The sequence below is a fragment of the Lepus europaeus genome, chromosome 7 (genome assembly GCF_033115175.1).
Source record: "Lepus europaeus isolate LE1 chromosome 7, mLepTim1.pri, whole genome shotgun sequence".
In the NCBI taxonomy this organism is placed as follows: domain Eukaryota; kingdom Metazoa; phylum Chordata; class Mammalia; order Lagomorpha; family Leporidae; genus Lepus; species Lepus europaeus.
In genome coordinates, this window is record NC_084833.1 from 63428697 (window position 1) to 63447598 (window position 18902).

The 18902-nt window shown below is 48.7% G+C and overlaps 2 protein-coding genes across 5 annotated transcripts in view; one reads left to right on the forward strand and one right to left on the reverse strand.

The window, feature by feature from the left end:
* Nucleotides 1-1940: 1940 nt before the first annotated feature.
* On the reverse strand, nt 1941-14317 carry LOC133763263 (cytochrome c oxidase assembly factor 4 homolog, mitochondrial). Of its 4 annotated transcripts, none has more exons than XR_009866384.1 (4): nt 14178-14317; nt 10838-10953; nt 9375-9719; nt 1941-3288 (listed from the first exon to the last, which is right to left on the reverse strand). XR_009866384.1 is itself a non-coding variant. In XM_062196697.1 (3 exons), exons 2-3 carry the CDS (start codon nt 10939-10941, stop codon nt 9446-9448), a joined length of 378 nt encoding a protein of 125 aa, XP_062052681.1. In that variant the 5' UTR covers nt 10942-10953; nt 14178-14317; the 3' UTR covers nt 8953-9445. The 4 variants fall into 4 exon arrangements, 2 of the variants coding, with proteins under 2 accessions (XP_062052681.1, XP_062052682.1); XR_009866385.1 differs by lacking the exon at nt 1941-3288 and adding an exon at nt 3297-4554; XM_062196697.1 differs by lacking the exon at nt 1941-3288 and having other exon boundaries at nt 8953-9719.
* Nucleotides 14318-14397: 80 nt separating this feature from the next.
* PAAF1 (proteasomal ATPase associated factor 1) overlaps nt 14398-18902 on the forward strand; it is a 33014-nt gene continuing 28509 nt past the window's right edge. Inside the window, exons 1-2 of the mRNA XM_062196696.1 lie at nt 14398-14477; nt 16483-16523. Coding sequence (XP_062052680.1) covers nt 14431-14477; nt 16483-16523 — 88 coding nt within the window. The 5' untranslated portion in view covers nt 14398-14430. The remainder of the gene's footprint in view (nt 14478-16482; nt 16524-18902) is intronic.

An 18902-nucleotide genomic window follows, 5' to 3' on the forward strand; every position in this document is an offset into this window, starting at 1 on the left:
CCCAGGTAAGGCCAGTGGCAGCTTCGTGTTTTAGTCTCCTTCCTCTAGGTGAGGCTGCCTCCTTCCCCCACCGTGGACGTCTGGACGTAGCCAGCTGTGGATTGACTTTGACCCGGAGAAGGACGTGAAAGCTGGGCATTCAAACCATTCCCCGTCTCTAGCATGTGAAGTTTTCCTAAGGAAGGAAAGCTCTCTGAAGATGCACTGGATGTCTGCAACTGGAAAGACACTGTCAACATAGGTGACCAAAATATCTTGTCCTTGTTTTTATTTTAAGTTAGAGAGAGGGAGACAGAGAAATCTCCCATCAGCTGGTTCACACCCCAGATCTCTGCAACAGCTGGAGAAGCCAGGAACTCAGTCCAAGTCTCTCATGCGGATGGCAGGGACCCAAGTACTTGAGCCATCACTGCTGCCCCCCAGGGTGCACATCAGCAAGAAGCTAAACGTGGGAGCAGAGCCAGAACTAGAGCACAGGCACCGTACTAACGGGAAGCAGGCATTGCAAGCCGCACCTTCATCACCACACCAAAGGCCCACCCCTTGTGTCTGTTTAATTCTGTACTTTGATTGTTGTGATTAAAAAAAAATTAAAAAGGCCAAATGACAGGGGACACACACTATATATAGTGTGTATATATATATATATATGTGTGTGTGTGTGTGTATATATATATATATAATCTACTAGTTCACTCCCCAGATGCCCACAACAGCCAGGACTGGGCCAGACTGAAGCCAGGAGCCAGGAACTCCATGCAGGTCTCCCATGTGGGTAGAAGGGTCTCCAATACTTGGGCTGCCTCCCAGGCGCACTAGCAGGAAGCAGGGTTGGAAGTGCTAAGCAGGACTTGCACTGGCACCCTGATAGGGAAGCAGGTGTTCTGGGCGGTGGCTTAACCACTGTGCCACAACACCCCCCTCTGATCTTTGCCATGTTCTTATCTTCAAATGTCTGATCTCCTTGCCCTGAATCTGAAATAAATCTGAAATGATTTATTTAGCTGTCATAATCACCCTTCCCCTGCCCCGAATAACATTCATTCTTAGACATTTCTGCTCATTTCAGAGAATCGGCTCCTCATTTAGATAGAATGCCCAGGCTCTGGAGAGTGCAAACCCTTTAAAAGACAGCTGCTGGCCGGCGCCGCGGCTCACTAGGCTAATCCTCCGCCTTGCGGCACCGGCACACCGGGTTCTAGTCCCGGTCGGGGCACCGATCCTGTCCCGGTTGCCCCTCTTCCAGGCCAGCTCTCTGCTGTGGCCCGGGAGTGCAGTGGAGGATGGCCCAAGTGCTTGGGCCCTGCACCCCATGGGAGACCAGGAGAAGCACCTGGCTCCTGCCATCGGATCAGCGCGGTGTGCCAGCCGCAGCGCGCTACCGCGGCGGCCATTGGAGGGTGAACCAACGGCAAAAGGAAGACCTTTCTCTCTGTCTCTCTCTCTCTCACTGTCCACTCTGCCTGTCAAAAAAAAAAAAAAGACAGCTGCTTAGAAAGGAAGGAGCCCTCACTTCCTCTGCCTGCTATAAGTCCTTGTTGGAGCAGAGGAGGGAGCCCCAGCATTCTCCAGAGGGCATGTGTAAGGTTTCAACATGGACCAGCGCCAGTTCTCTTTGGATTTCTAACGTCAGCAGCAAAAGGACTTAGCCTGCAACTTTCCCGACATGATGGAAAGAATATCTTTTTTTTTTTTTTTAAGACAGGATTTCTTTTGTTGTGTTTTTAATTTGAAAAGCAGAGTTAAAAACAGAGAGAGAAGTCTTCCATCTGCTGGTTCATTCCCCAAATGGCCACAATGGCCTGAGCTGGTCCTATCTGAAGCCAGGAGCCTGGAGCTTCCAGGTCTCTCATGCAGATGCGGGCCCCAAGCACTTGGGTCATCTGCTGCTGCTGCTTTCCCAGGCCACAGCAGAGCTGGATTGGAAGTGGAGCAGCCGGGACTCGAACTGGTGCCCAAATGGGATGCCGGTGCTGCAAGTAGATGCTTAACCTACTACGCTACAGCTTTGGCCCCAAAGAGTATCTTCTTCCTCATAAAGGTGCACCTCTTTATGGTGCACCTTTGTACTGAGCATCTGCCCAAGGCCCTGCCAAACACCTTGCAGGGAAGAGCTACATCCTGAGGCCGCCACCCGGCCCTGGCACCAAGCCTCTCTGCAGAGCACTGCTGAGCTGCCAGAGGCAGGGGAAGGTTTCTGGGGACAGGCGTGGACCACCAGAAACACCAGCCCCATGACTGGTGGCAGAACTGAGACTAAAGAAAAACCTACTAGTCCAGCTTGCACTGGCTACTTTCCTTTCTGTCAAAGCTGAGGCAAGTGGAGCAGGATTTATGGAGCCAGGTGGTTACTCCCAGTGAGTTAGGCACTGTCATGGGCTCAGGACGCTAGCAAGAAAGCACCGAGCACAGAACAGCCTGGGCTTTAGAGCCAGAAACACTCAGTCTGCTGCCCCGTCGGACCCACATTCCCTCTCCCACAAGGGGAGGGAGGGCAGCACTGCGGGGGTCCCGTTAGATGACCCACTCCACCAGTCTCCCGCAGGCACTAACGACAGCAGTGAAGGGCCGCACAAAGCTGTCCTCAGGCCAGATGCGGTTTCTAAGCTCATCACCAATGCAGACTCATTCTTGGAACAGCCTTGGGAGGGAGGTCTGCACTGGTGAGTCCCGAGCCTGGGAGGTCCCATCTGCGATTTGGACAGGTGAAAATATGGATCCTGAAACTTTAAATAAGCTGTGTGAAGTCACATGGCTAGCTAGGGTCCTGAATGGGGTTTCAAGGTAGCCTGTCATAGGCTTGGGACATAGCTCTGGAACTGGACTGCCTGAGTCAAATGATCTATAAATATTAGGTGATAACACTGCAATCAATGGGGACACTTTTATTATTTGTGATTTCCTTATTTAATTCTCTTACTAGGATTACAAATTAGGAATTATGCCCATTTCCTTGAGGAAACTGGTTGGGTAACACAACCCTGTGCCCCATCAAACATGTTCCGTTCTCGGACCCACCCAGGGCTGGCCCCGTGTAGGAACAGGAGTCCTTCAAAATGTGCTTGCTCTGCTTGGCTGATTGTAAGCCGTTCCTCCCACTAAGGAGGCCCTTTCATCCTCTCTCTGGTGGTATCACCCATCCTCTCCCATGACCTGTTGCTTTTAACTGCACAAATTAATACAAATGGCACCTAATTTACAATGGCTTAACTTACAGTGTTTCTACTTGGTGATGACGTGTGAAAGCATTCAGGAGAAGCCATACTCTGATTTTCAAAATTTATATATCTGAAAGGGAGAGAGAGAGAATTTCTCAATCTATCTGCTGTTTCACTCCCTAAATGCTTCTAACACCCAAGGTTGGGCCAAAAAAAAGCTAGCAGCCAAGAACTCTATCTGAATCTCACGTGGGTGGCAGGGACTTGAGTATTTGAGCCATCACCCGCTGCCTCCCAGGGTGCTCATTAACAAGAAGCTGGAATGGGAAGTGGATCTGGGACTGGAATTCAGGCACTCCTATGTGAGATGTGGACTTTCCATGTGGCGTCCTAACCACTATGACAAACTCTTGCCCTTCCCCCCATACTTTAATTTTGCCCTTTTCTGGGGCTGGTGACATGCTGGACAGCAGCAGCAAGCTTCAGCTCTGTCAGCCACATGGTCTTGGGAGTAAATGGCTGATTCTTGGGGCCCACACTGTGGTGCAGTAGGTTAAGCCATGGCCTGAGGCACTGGCATTCTATATGGTCTCCAGTTCAAGTACTGGCTTCTCTACTTCTGATCCAGCTCCCTGCTAATGCGTCTGAGAGCAGTAGAGGATAGCCCAAGTCCTTGGGCCCCTGCACCCACGTGGGAGACCCAGAAGAAGCTCCTGGCTCAAGGCTTCTGCCTCACCCAGCCCCAATTGTTGCAGCCATTTGGGAAGTGAACCAGTGGATGGATGATCTCTCTTTCTCTCTCTGTAACTCTGCCTTTCAAAATGATGAATAAATCTTTCAAAAACATTTTTAAAAATAACTGATTCTCTGCAGTGTGCTATCGCTAAGCTACGATGTTTGGTCAGGTATATCAAATCCATTTTTAACATATTTTCAACTTAGAATGGGTTTGTGAGGATGTAACCCTATCAAAAACCAAGTAACATCTGTACATAAACATTTCTATTGTAAAAGACTTGAATAAGCCAACATGTAATTATTTATTTATATACTATTACAAAAATGCTACAACGAATGTAATAGTATACATATCTAGTAAAAATATACTTGAGGGGCCAGCGCTGTGGTGTAGCAGGCAAAGCTGTCGCCTGCAGTGCTGGCATCCCATATGGGCGCTGGTTCAAGTCCCAGATGCTCCACTTCCAATCCAGCTCTCTGCTATGGCCTGAGAAAGCAGTGGAAGATGGCTCAAGTCCTTGGGCCCCTGCACCCGCATGGGAGACCCAGAAGTAGTTCCTGGCTCCTGGCTTTGGATCGGCGCAGCTCCGGCCGTTGTGGTCATCTGGAGAGTGAACCAGTAGATGGAAGACTTCTCTCTCTCTGCTTCTCTGTAACTCTGAGTTTCAAACAAATAAATAAATCTTTAAAAAAATATATACTTTAAAAGAGGAATTATTGTGCTTTTTAAATTTTTTTTTTATTTTTATTTTTTTGACAGGCAGAGTGGACAGTGAGAGAGAGAGAGAGAGAGAGAAAGGTCTTCCTTTACCGTTGGTTCACCCTCCAATGGCCGCCACGGCCAGCGCACCACGCTGATCCGAAGCCAAGAGCCAGGTGTTTTTCCTGGTCTCCCATGCGGGTGCAGGGCCCAAGGACTTCGGCCATCCTCCACTGCACTCCCGGGCCACAGCAGAGAGCTGGCCTGGAAGAGGGGCAACCGGGACAGAATCCAGCACCTCGACCGGGACTAGAACCCAGTGTGCCAGCGCCACAGGTGGAGGATTAGCCTATTGAGCCATGGCGCCAGCCAGAATTATTGTTTTAACACCAAATATACTTATAGGGGTGGGCATTGTGCTCAGTGGATTAAGCTATCACTTGGGACAATCACATCCCATATCAGATTGCCAGTTCAAGTCCCAGCTTCTGTTTCTCACCCAGCTTTCTGCTAATCCTAACCCCGGGAGGCAGTGGATGGTGGTTCAAGTGCTTGGCCTCCTGTTACCCATGTGAGAGACCCAGATGGAGTTCTAGGCCTCTGGCTCTGGCCTGGCCCAACTCTGACTGTTGCAGGCATTTAGGGAGTAAACCAGCAAATGGAAGATCTCTCTCTCTCCCTTTCTGCCTTTTAAGTAAATGAAAGTAAGTTTTTAAAACATGTATGTATAGATCCCACAAAATTGTCCTCCTAAGTTTTACTAATTACTGCTTCATTAATATGAATATGCCTGGGGCCCGTGCTGTGGCATAATGGGTTAAGCCGCCGCCTGTAGTGCGGCATCACATATGGGCACTGGTTTGAGTCCCAGCTGCTCCACTTCCGATCCAGCTCTCTGCTATGGCCTGGGAAAGCAGTAGAAAATGGCCCAAGTCCTTGGGCCCCTACACCCGAGTGGGAAACCCAGAAGAAGCTCCTGGCTCCTGCCTTCGGATTGGCACAGCACCAGCCATTGCGGTCAATTGGGGAGTAAAGCAGCAGTTGGAAGACCTTTCTCTCTCTCTGCCTCTCCTTTCTCTCTCTCTGCCTCTCCTTTCTCTGTGTAACTCTGACTTTCAAATAAATAAATAAATCTTTTTAAAAAAAGTGAATATGCCTACTTCTCCCCATCTCTACCAATACCAGTTCTTATATCTTTGTCAGTAGAATTAACTAATACTTTGTTTTTAAAAATCTGCGTTTTTTTTTTTAAAGATTTATTTATTTGAAAGAATCAGAGAGGTAGAGACAGAGAAAGAAAGGTAAAGTCTGAATTTCTCTAGTCATCCTGGGAGGCATATTTGTTTACTTTCCTATTGGATTATATGCATTTATTTATTTTTTACTTATTTGATAGGTAGAGTTATAGACAGTGAGAGAGAGAGAGAGAGAGAGAAAAAGGTCTTCCTTCCATTGGTTCAGTCCCCAAATGGCTGCCACGGCCAGCACTGTACCGATCCGAAGCCAGGAGCCAGGTGCTTCCTCCTGGTCTCCCATGCGGGTGCAGAGCCCAAGCACTTGGGCCATCCTCCACTGCCCTCCCGGGCCACAGCAGAGAGCTGGACTGGAAGAGGAGTAACCAAGACTAGAACCCGGCACCCATAGGGGATGCCAGCACCGCAGGCGGAGGATTAACCAAGTGAGCCATGGCGCCGGCCAAGATTATATGCATTTTGAAACAATGATTTGAGTACTTTACTCCAGAATTTTTTGTTATATGTTACAAATAACTGATATCCACTTCATTTTTCAAGTTCAACTCAACTAACTCCCTTTTCTTTGAGCTTCTTGCTGACAGCTCCAGTGCACACAGCTTGCTCCCTCTGACCAAACCACTGAGCACACATGGACTCACAGGCATTAATTTTTATACATTTACCTGGTCATCCCCTTCAGACTGAAACAAGGTGTTATTCCAACTTTCTGAACTCCTTGTTTTTTTTTTTTTCTTTTCAATTTTTGAGAAGCAGAATGAGCGCTCTCATCAGCTGGTTCATTCCCTAAATGCATGTAATGGCCAGGGAGCCAGACACTGAATCCAGGTCTTTCACATGGTGATAGGAACCCAAATACTTGAGCCATCATCACTGCTTCCCAAGTTCTGTGGCAGCAGGAAGCTCGAATCAACAGCCAGAGCCTGGCACTGAGCCGAGGCACTCCGGTATGGAAGGTGGGCATTTTAACTACCAGGCTATTCACTCCCAAACTTCTCATTTCTGTTATCTCTTTCCCGCTTCCCCAAATGCCAGCACAAAGGCTCAAAGTAGATTTTAAGGCCTCCTATACTTCAGATGTGGGCTTTCAATAATGCTCAAGAACAATCACTGGGGCTTAGCCAGTGAAGCCATGGCTTGCGACATCTACATCCCATATGGGCGCTGGTTCATGTCCTGGCTGCTTCACTTCCAATCAAGCTTCCTTCTAACAGCCTAGGAAAGCAGCCAAAGATGGCCCAAGTGTTTGGGCCCCTGCTATGCATGTGGGAGCCCTGGAAGAAAGTCCTGGTTTCAGCCTGGCCTACCCTTGGCTGTTGCAACTATTTGGGGAGTGAAGCAGTGGATGGAAGCTCTCTCGCTTTCTCTCTCTACCTCTGATGTTCAAATAAATCAATCTTAAAAAAAAAAAAAAGAATGGGGCTGGTGCTATGGCTTAGTAGGCTAAGCCTCTGCCTGCAGTGCTGGCATCCCATATGGATGCCAGTTCCTGTCCCAGCTGCTCCTCTTCTGACCAGCTTTCTGCTAATGGCCTGGGAAAGCAGTGGAAGATGGCCCATGTCCTTGGGCCCCTGCACCCCATGGGAGACCCAGAAGCAGCTCCTGACCCCTGGCTTCAGATCGGCCCAGTTCTGGCCAATGCAGCCATTTGGGGGGTGAATCAGTGGATGGAAGAACTCTCTGTCTATAACTCTGCCTCTCAAATAAATGAAATCCTTAAAAAAATTTGTTTGTCACTGACAATGATAAGCATGTGACTTCACTTCAGCTTCTATGGCAATCAACTGACCCCGTTCCCACTCCCAAGTGCCTTTCACAGCTAGGAACGGGTGGGAAAAATATAGTGAAAATAGTTTTACTGAAGAAAAATGAGCAGTTATCATGAACAGGAGAGCACAACCCCTTTTAAAGGAGGTGTTATTCATCAGTTCCAGCAGACTGTGGTCAAGTGGGAATATGAGGTTTGTGTCGACAGCACCTCTGTTCTCAAAAGCTGAAAATCTGTATTTTATAAACTTGTTTTTTAATTCAAAAGGCAGAGACAGAAACAGATAGACATCAATTTTTCATCCATTGCATTACCCCCCAGATGTCTCTAACAGTTGGGGCCAGGCCAGGCTGAAGCCAGCAGTCTGGAACTTCTTTGGGTCTCCAGTGTGCGTGGCAGGGACTTAACTACATGGGCATCACCCTCTGCCTCCCAGGATACACACTGGCAGGAAGCTAGAATTGGAAGTGGAGCTGGGACTCAACCAGATACTCTAACATGGAATATGGTTGTCTCACGTGGCATCTTAATCACTGTGCCAAATGCCTGCCCTCCAAATCCATGTTTTAATGTTAAATATGCTTTTTTAAAAAAATTTTTATTTATTTATTTTGAAAGGTAGAGTCAAGAGAAAGGAAGAGACAGAAAGAATGGTCTTCCACTTGCTGGTCCACTCCCCAGATGGCTGCAATTGCTGGAGCTGAGCCGATCCTAAGCCAGAAGCCAGGAGCTTCTTCTAGGGCTCCCACACGGCTGCAGGGGCCCAAAGACTTGGGCTATCTTCTAGCTTTCCCAGGCCATAGCAGAGAGCTAGATCAGAAGAGGGGCAGCCGGGACACAAACTGGTACTCATATGGCACTCTAATGCTGCAGGCAGAGGTTTAGCCTACTATGCCACTTTTTTTTTTTTTTTTTTGGACAGGCAGAGTGGATAGAGAGAGACAGAGAGAAAGGTCTTCTTTTGCCATTGGTTCACCCTCCAATGGCTGCCGCGGCCGGCGCACTGCTGGTGCAGAGCTGGCCTGGAAGAGGGGCAACCGAGACAGAATCCGGCGCCCCGACTGGGACTAGAACCCAGTGTGCCAGCGCCGCAAGGCGGAGGATTAGCCTGTTGAGCCGCGGCGCTGGCATGCCACTTTTAAAACATCAGGCCAACCCTGTTTGTTAGCTGGGGAGCAGGCTGAGTCAGACTGCATCAGTGAATTGAGGAGTCTGGCAAAGAACAGGTACTCAATACCCGTTGAACAGAGTCACCTGTTGACTTTCTTCTTTCCAACAAAGTGAGGGAAATATGCAGAACAAGGGAAGAAAATGCACTTTTAACATTGACAGGAATTAGTTGGGCCAATGCTGTTCTATTTCCACCTCTCAAATGAGACCCTGAACTACATGGAGGCAGAGGTCACATGACTCATCACATCAGTTTCTAACACAGTGCCTCTGAAATATCTGTTGTTGTTGAACCCATGACTGAATAAGTGAAGACCTCATTAGGTATCCAGTCCACCCTTAGATTGTGAATTTACTTTGAAAATTAAGATGAACCTGTAATCATGGCACACTGACACAAGATGTGGGGTGGGGGAGCATTACCTTATCCCACTCTTTGTTCTACATAAGCATATGCTGGTGGGACAAGGGCAAGGATGTGCAGGATCTGACCATTAAAATACGACAGCTCCTTATGGCAGTCATGTCCAAATCCATGGTGTCGTGCTGTCAACCCCAGTCCCAAAGACTATCCCCAAGTTTCACACCTCCTGGCCCACACTTCCAGCATTCAGGATCTCTTCCTCTCGTGATCTCTGGGGACAGGTGGTTTGGTGTCTCAGTGGCGAGCACTGGCCTGCTCTTTCCTTCTCTGCAGCTCCTCATGCCGCCTTGCCTGCTGCTCACTCATGCAATCCCGGAAGGCCTGCACCTGTGACTGGCACTGCCGCCAGTCCTGGTGCTGGGCCATGCACTCCTGCACTGCCAGATGGGAGGCGGCACAGCCAGAGCGGGAGATTAGCTGATCCAGGGGGTCCTCCTCCTCATCCTCCTTCTTCACTTGTCGGACCCAGGTATGACCTTGAGGCACAGAGGATGACATCCCGAGGAGTCTACAGAATATCCAGAGATGAGATTAGAGGAGAGTTATGATTACACGTAAGGTTGCTGCATTATAAACACCACTGACCAAAACGTACTGTCATCGTTGTTTATTCCTTAGCATACTGTAAGCTCCTGGAGGACAAATACTGAGCCTGCCTGACTTTGGTGCCCTGGCAGAGAGCAGGCCTGAAACAGTTTGAACAGAAGTTAATGAGATAATGTATGTGACAATGCTTACAACAGCACTCAGTAAGCTCAATGGATTCTGCTAATGGAATCTGAATTAGGCAAAAGGTCATCTTTTTGGAGAAGCCATGTCTGATCTACCTCAAAAAAACTAACTGTTGGGGCTGGCACTGCATTGCAGTGGGTTAAGTCGCTGCTTCTGGCACCAGAAACCCATATCAGAGTGCTGGTTCAAGTCCTAGCTACTCTGCTTCTGACCCAGCTTCCTGTTAATGCCCCAGGGAAGGGAGCAGATCATGGCCTACATTTGTGGGCCCTGCCACTCATGTGGGTGACCTTGAGGGAGTTCCTGGCTCCTGGCTTCAACGTGGCCCAGCTCAGGGTGTTGTGGTCATTTGAGGAGTGAACCAGTAGGTGGATGATTTCTGTCTCTCCCTCTCTCTGACACTCTGCCTTTCAAATAAATCAACACATCATTCAAAAAGAATTTTCTTCTACTGGCCTTATTCTGTGCCTCAATATTTGGAAGAGCATCCAAGTAGGAGTGGGTAGGCTTTGATGCATGAGAGAACTAGCAAGAATTCAGGGTGGCTGTAAGCACAGAGTGTGTAGAGTGCGGGCAAGCGGCGAGTCAGTGAGACCAGTACAGAAATGTGAACTGCTCAGACTGTCCTCCCTTATCAACTGCTTCAGAGCACCCAGCAGAAGGGAGCCGAAGGAAAGAAGTTAAGAAACTTGTGAAAAGGCCGGCGCCGTGGCTTAACAGGCTAATCCTCCACCTTGCGGCGCCGGCACACCGGGTTCTAAACCCGGCTGGGGAGCCGGATTCTATATCGGTTGCCCCTCTTCCAGGCCAGCTCTCTGCTATGGCCCGGGAAGGCAGTGGAGGATGGCCCAGGTGCTTGGGCCCTGCACCCGCATGGGAGACCAGAAAAAGCACCTGGATCCTGGCTTCGGATCAGCGAGATGCACCGGCTGCAGCGGCCATTGGAGGGTGAACCAACAGCAAAAAGGAAGACCTTTCTCTCTGTCTCTCTCTCTCATTATCCACTCTGCCTGTCAAAAAAAAAAAAAAAAGAAAGAAAAAAAAGAAACTTGTGAAAGGAAGTGACTTCAGCTTTTGCACAAATTTTACCATGACAGGCTGTGAAGGATCTAGAAGGACTCTTAGTGCCTTTCCTGTGTCTCTCATTCATTCAACAAATGATCAAGGTCAACACCATGGCACAGCAGGTTAAACTACCACCTGCAACAATGGCATCCCATATGAGCTCCAGCTGCTCCACTTCCAATCCAGCTCCCTGCTAATGCTCCTGGGAAAGCAGTGGAAGATGGCCCACGTACTTGGGCCCCTGCCACCCATAACAGAGAGCTGGAAGAAGCTCCTGGCTCCTGGCTGGCCCAGCACTGACCACTGCAGCCACCTTTGGGGTAAATCAGTAGATGGAAGATCTCTGTCTCTCCCTCTCTCCATTGCTCTGCCTTTCAAATAAATAAATCTTAAAAGGAAAAAAAAAGTATTACAAGAGAAGAATCAAAAATGACTATAGGGGCCAGCACTATGGTGTAGTGGGTAAAGCCACTGCCTGCATGCTATGGCCTGGGAAAGCAGTAGAAGATGGCCCAAGTCCTTGGGCCCCTGCACCCATGTGGGAGATGCAGAAGCAGCTCCTGGCCCCTGGCTTTGGATCGGCGCAGCTCCGGCCACTGCAGCCAATTGGGGAGTGAACCAGCGGATGAAGACCTCTCTCTCTCTCTACCTCTCCTTCTCTCTCTGTACAACTCTTTCAAATAAATAAATATATATATATTTTTTAAAGTGTCTATAGAAGAAAGAACAAGAACAAGGCAATGGGGGCTGGCATTGAGGTGCAGCAGGTTATGCCACTACCAATGATGCTGGCAGCCCATATAAGTGCCAGTTCAAGTACCAACTGCTCCGTTTCCAATCCAGATCCCTGCTAAAGAGCCTGGGAAGGCAGTGGAAGACAGCCCAGGTATATGGGCTCCTGCCACCCACGTGAAAGACTGTAATGAGTTCTAGCCTCCAGGCTCCTGGCTCCAGCCTGGCCCAGCCCCAGCTGTTGTGGGTATCTGGGGAGTGAGCCAGTGGGTGAGAGCTCGTTCTACTGCCTTTCAAAGAAATAAACCTAAAACAAAGAAACAAGAGGCATAAGTGTCTGATCATCACAAGGCTTTGCAGGCTGTGTTAAAGAGTTTATAACTTTGGGCCGGCGCCGTAGCTCACTACGTTAATCCTCCGCCTGTGGCGCTGGCATCCCATATGGGCGCTGAGTTCTAGTCCTAGTAGCTCCTCTTTCAGTCCAGCTCTCTGCTGTGGCCCAGGAAGGCAGTGGAGGATGGCCCAAGTGCTTGGGCCCTGCATGCGCATGGGAGACCAGGAAGAAGCACCTGGGTCCTGGCTTTGGATCGGCGCAGCGCCGGCCATAGCGGCCATTTTGGGGGTGAACCAACGGAAGGAAGACCTTTCTCTTTGTCTCTCTAACTCACTAACTCTATCTGTCAAATAAAATTAAAAAAAAAAAGTTTATGACTTTTATCTTGAGAGCAATGGGAAGTCATAAGAGGAATTTAAGCATTCTATGGCTCTAAACAAAACTCATTGCTTTTGGAGCCCACGTATAACTCAAGACAGGAAAGTGTAAATTGTTTTGCAACACACATGGATTGAAAACCCTCATGGGGTGCCATTGAGCAAGTCATTAATAATCTCTTGTGAGGAGACAGGTTTGTCCAAAGAATTCAGTGAATCACATTTCCTATTCGTGTAAATGTTTCCCCTTCCTAAATGCCTTGTTAACTCTTGAAATCTTTATAGCTTTGGAACAAACATCTCAAAGAAACAATGGTGGAAAGTACCGTGGCCCTGTGCCAAAATTTCCAAGTGCAAATCCCAGCACCATGTAACCGTTTTAGTTTCCTCACTGATGATATGAATTCTCTGGGCTGGAGCTGTGGTGCAGTGAGTTAAAGTCCCGGCCTGAAGTGCTGGCATCCCATATGGGCGCCGTTTCAAGTCCAGGCTGCTCTACTTCCGATCTAGCTCTCTGCTGTGGCCTGGGAAAACAGCAGAAGATGACCCAAGTCCTTGGGACTCAGCACGCACGTGGGAGACCCAGAAGTTCCTGGCTCCTGGCTTCGGATCAGCTCAGCTCCGGCCATTATGGCCATTTGGGGAGTGATCCAGCAGATGGAAGACCTCACTCAGTCTCTACCTCTCTCTGTAACTCTTCCAAATAAATCTTTTTTTTTTTGACAGGCAGAGTAGATAGTGAGAGAGAGAGACAGAGAGAAAGGTCTTCCTTTTTGCTGTTGGTTCACCCTCCAATGGCCGCTGCGGCCGGCACATCGCACTGATCCGAAGCCAGGAGCCAGGTGCTTCTCCTGGTCTCCCATGCGGGTGCAGGGGCCAAGCACTTGGGCCATCCTCCACTGCACTCCCGGCCCACAGCAGAGAGCTGGCCTGGAAGAGGGGCAACCGGGATAGAATCCAGCACCCCAACCGGGACTAGAACCTGATGTGCCGGCGCCGCAAGGTGGAGGATTAGCCTGTTAAGCCATAGCGCCGGCCCCAAATCTTAATAATAATATGGGGGCCGACTCTTGCATAGCAGGTAAAGCAGCCGCTTACAGTGCCAGCATCACATATGGGTGCCAGTTGGAGTCCTGGCTGCTCCACTTCGGATCCCGCTCCTTGCTGTGGCCTGGGAAAAACAGTAGGAGGTGGCCCAAGTCCTTGGGGCCCCGCATCCGCGTGGGAGACCGGAAAGAAGCTAGACTCCTGGCTTCTGATGGGGCAGCTCCAGCCGGCGCGGCCAATTGGGGAGTGAACCATCAGATGGAAGACCTCTCTCTCTCTCTCTGCCTCTGTAACTCTGCCTTTCAAATGGTTAAATAAATCTTTAAAAAGATATGAATCCTCAGAATTATAGGTTAACATAACGGAAATAAACTGGACTGTAACGAGATTCAGGAAATGCTACTGTACTCTTCGCCTCCCCACAGCCTCACTTTAGTTTCCCTCAGAGAAAAATGAGGACGATCTCCGCTCGGAAACCAGGGCAGGTTAGATGGCTGGTGGCCGAGCCACGGAATGAGGTGCGGGCTACGAAGAGAGCGGAAACCATGGGCAAGCAGAGAATTCTCTGCGGCCAATCGCGGGAAACGCCCGTCCAACGTTGGGCAGAGGACGCATGCGTGCGCGCGGCCGGCGGCCCGCGCAGGGTACCCGCAGTGCCTCCGCGGCGTGCGGTGCTCACCGAACAGGTGGGAGGAGAGGACCCGAACACGCGTTCCGACGCGGTGACCTCAGTTCTGCAGGCCGCTGGGGGCTCTTTCTTTCTTCCTCCCTGGAACCATCCCCTGGTCGGGCGCGCAAACACGGAAGGGGAGGGGGAATTCACCGTGCACTTTGATTGGCGGCCTCTCGGTGTAGAGCCCGCCCACCGCCCTCGGGTGCGATCACTTCCGGAGAGGGCGGAAGAGGCGGGCTAGTGGAGGCGGGGAGTCAAGATGGCGGTGCCTTTGAGGATTCAGAGCGACTGGGCTCAAGCCCTCAGGTGAATCCAGGCCCAGAACAGGAGGACAGGAGGCGGGTAGCGGATGTTGCCCTTGCGTCAAGGAGAACCGTGCCTGGCCCAAGATATCCATAGGGATTACCTCATCACTTATTGAGGAAGCTGAAGGGCACAGGGTTTAGAAGTCCTGACCCCGTATGTTCATTGTTTTTCATTCTCTGAACGGCCCTCCCAAAGCCGAGGGAGCACAGAAGCGTTGTGTGACCCTTGCGTCATAACTGGATTCCATGAGCTGGAGAAAGGAAATGGGGTCGGCAAGACTCGACCGAGTAAGTCATCGTAAATGCGGTCGTTATTTGCAAGAGTCCAGTGCTCACGACCGCTTTGTGCTCATAGATGTGGTGGAATCTTTGTCTAGGTCCCTCGCTCGAGGTTAGGATTTTATTTAAAAGCACCTGCCTTGTCCAGGCTCTGTTGTGGACGTGTTCTCTCAATTTAAGTTCTTGCTCTTCCAGAAGCTACGTCTTAATAGAGGACACAGAGCAAACCATTCATTTAGCATATATTTAGCCATCATCTACTGTGCCGTTTGTTCCCTAGGCATCAGGATTAAGAAATTTACACCTTCCTAGGTGGACTAAGATGAAGATTGCTTTCTAGAAAACAGAAGGTGGTAGTACAGGATGAGTAGTCACATTGAGTAAGTGCCACCAGGTACCTGTGAGAGAATGCAAGAGCCAGATCAGGGCATAACTCATCCAAGATGATGCAGCTGATCAGATGATAGAGGTGGCTTTCAGCCTAGCTCTTTCTGTCTTTAAAGCCTAGACACTTTCTGTCATACCGCAAAAGTGTGTGAAAATATTAAGGTGAAGAGAGCAGGATTTGGATGATTGGGGAGGCACATTATAAAACATGTAAAACGTCAATGTGAAATGTCAAAAAAGTCAGACCTAATTGTGCGATAGTCCCAGGTATCACGGCTAGGTGACTTTGGTTAGGTTACCTTTCTCTGAACTTCAGTTTTTATTTAATGAGGGGGGGGTCCCTATCTGATTCCCCAAGTGCCTGTCCAAGTGCCTGTGACAGCATGGAGTAGCCAGAGCCAAAGCTGGGAGCCTGGGAATCAATCTAGGTCTCCCACAAAGGTATGATAAACCCCATTGCTTGAACCATCACTGCTGCCTCCTGGGGTCTGCATTCACAGGAAGCTATTCAGGAGCTAGAGGCAGGTATTGAACCCAGGTACTCTGATATGGGACAAGGGCCTCCTAACTGGTAACACTAGTAGGCTATATGCCCAGCACTGAGCCTAGTTGGTTTTTTGTTTTGTTTTGTTTTGTTTTTTTGGACAGGCAGAGTTAGACAGTGAGAGAGAGACAGAAAGAAAGGTCTTCCTTCCGTTGGTTCACCCCCCAAAGGGCTGCCATGGCCGGCGCGCTGCACTGATCCAAAGCCAGGAGCCAGGTGCTTCCTCCTGGTCTTCCATGCAGGCCCAGGGGCCCAAGCACTTCGGCCATCCTCCACTGCCTTCCTGGGCCACAGCAGAGAGCTGGATTGGAAGAGGGGCAACCGGGACAGAATCTGGCACCCATATGGGATGCTGGCGCCACGGCAGAGGATTAACCAAGTGAGGCACAGCACTGGCCCCTGAGCCTAGTTTTTAATACTTAAGGTGGATAAAATAATGATATCTTATTTGGTTGTTTCGAGGACTAATGATACTATATGGAAAGTGACCAGTCCAGGCCTTGGTTTAAAATAATCCACATAAATATCTAAATATAAGTAACCTTGGTTTTTCTAAGTAAACTCTCCAGTGATGGAAGTATTTGGGCATTGATTTAACAAGCAAATATCTGTTCATTAAGTACCTAATACATAAGTATTTCTTCAACAAAGTTTGTCTTAGAATAATCTATGTATGGCAGGATGTCACGTCTAATTACTCTGACCAAATTGGAAATTATATGACCTATCTCCCTTTGTACAAGTGGTGTCCTGTTCTACTGTCCATGAGCCTAATTAGACTTTGTCTCTCTTATAGGAAGGATGAAGGGGAGGCCTGGGTGAGCTGTCATCCTCCAGGTAATATAATGTTCATGATCTGTGTATTGTCTCTGATTCTTTAAGAAAAAAAAAAAAAAAAAAAGGATTTACAAAATAACTTTTTTTGGTGCACTTCCCAAATGACTATGGTAGCCAGGGCTGGGCCAGTCCAAAGATAGGAGCTGGGAACTAATTGGTCTACACTTGTAGTTTTTTTTTTTTTCTTTTGTTTGTTTGTTTTTTACAATTTATTTATTTATTTGAAAGGTAGAATGACAGGAGGGGAAGAACCAAGAAATATCTGCTATCTGGTGGTTCACTCCCCAAATGCCCACACAGCTGGGATAGCCCAGGCTGAAGCCAGGAGCCTAGAATTCCATCCATGTCTTCCATGTGAGTGGCAGGAACCCAAGTGCTTGGGGCATCCTCTGCTGCTTTCCCAGGTGCATTGTCAGTTCTTAAAAACACTTTAAAAGGTATATATATATGCCAGCGCTGTGGCATAGTAGGTTAAGCCTCCACCTGTGGTATTGGCATCCCATTTGGGTGCCAGTTTAGTCCGGGTTTTTCCACTTCTGATCCAGTTCCCTGTTAAAGAGCTGAGGGGGGCAGTGTGTGGCATGGTGGGTAGAGCTGAGGCTGAGGTTGTTTTAGTTAGTGTGAGAGTGTGGAGAGGTCATTGATGGTGCTGCCGGTAGGTTGGTTTAAATGCTGTACCCTGAAGGCCATACTTCTAGGGTGAAGGCAGGGAATCTAGGAGGGAGACGAAAAGCGCAGTTTCCTCAGTCCTCTGTGACATCTTTTTGAAATAGCCTTTATACCACTTTCCTGTCTCCTGCTCCTTTCCTTGGTCTTGTAGTCCAGATTTCCGTCCTCGATTATGAGTTCCTGATGAGTTATCCTTCAATTACCTTTTCTGTGACTGCTATGACCAAAGTGATGTTTTAACTGATACCTCATTCCTTCTTGTTCAAATAAATAAATGCATAAGTCTTAAAATTTGGAATCCAGGTGTGGTTTTTTCATAATATACATTTTCCATAAACTGTTTGAAGGGCCTTTATATGCTGGATTTCAAAATTTTTTTGCACCAAAGTAAACATACCTTTTAATTCTACATTCCATGAACTTTTTGAAGTATCCTCATACACTTTAATGTTGATCTTTTTTTTTTTCTTTTTTGACAGCTTCCTGCTGGACACCAGGAGCAGTTCATTTGCCTTTTTATTTTTTAAAGGCTTTATTTATTTATTTGAAAGGTAGAGTTACAGACAGTGAAAGGGAGAAATAGAAAGAAAGGTCTTTGGGGCCAGCGCTGTGGCACAGCGGGTTAATGCCCTGGCCTGAAGTGCCGGCATCCCATATGGGCACTGGTTCTAGTCCTGGCTGCTCCTCTTCTAATCCAGCTCTCTGCTATGGCCTGGGAAAGCAGTAGAATATGGCCTTCGTTCTTGGGTCCCTGCACCTATGTGGGAGACCCAGAGGAGGCTCCTGGCTCCTGGCTTCAGATCGGCGCAACTCCAGCCGTTGCGACAATCTGAGAAGTAAACCAGCAAATGGAAGACCTCTCTCTCTGTCTCTACCTCTCTCTCTAACTCTGTCTTTCAAATAAATAAATCTTTAAAAAAGAAAGAAAGAAAGAAAGAAAGAAAGGTCTTCCATCTGCTGATTCACTCCCCAAATGGCTGCGTCAGCTGGAGCTGCGCCAGTCTGAAGCCAGGAGTCAGGAGCTTCTAACAGGTCTCCCATGTGGGTACAGGGCCCTAAGTGCTTGGGCCATCCTTCACTGCTTTCCCGGGCCATCCTTCACTGCTTTCCCAGGCCATCACAGAGAGCTGGATTGGAAGTGGTACAGCCGGAACTAGAACTGGCACCCATATGGGATGCTGGCACCGCAGGTGGGGAAGTAACCCACTGTGCCATGGCACCAGCCTTAATGTATCTTTTTTAGAAAATATTTATGTCCATATACTTGAAAGGCAGACACAAAGAGAGACAGAGACAGAGCCAAAGAGAAAGAAAAAGATCTTCCATCTGCCGGTTTACTCCCCAAATGCTCCAAACAGCTGGTGCAGAGCCAGGCCGAAGCCAGAAGCCAGAAACTCCTTGGAGTCTCTCCTGTGAGTGGCAGGGACCCAAGCATTTGGGTCATCATTTGCTGCATCCCAGGTGCATTAGCAGGAAGCTAGATCAGACATGGAGTAGCTGGGATATGAAGCAGGCACTTTGATGTGGAATGCAAGCATTCCAAGTGATGGCTTACCCTACTTGATTATAACACATACCCCTAACATTGATCTTTACCTTCTGTGCTGGAAGAATTCCATTTCACAGCCAAAAAACAAGAGATCACTCTAGCAGTTTTCTCTGCCCATGCTATAGCATATCTAACCCCCCCTCCTTTTATTTTTTTCTTTT

Excerpts from the sequence above, each read along its gene's own strand:
- LOC133763263 (XM_062196697.1), bottom strand. The coding sequence starts at position 10,941 with ATGAGAGAGAGAGACAGAGAGAAAGGTCTTCCTTTTTGCTGTTGGTTC. Across the intron at positions 9,720-10,837 it reads GATCCGAAGCCAGGATCCAG|ACTCCTCGGGATGTCATCCT; the intron begins GTGCTTTTTCTG and ends GATATTCTGTAG.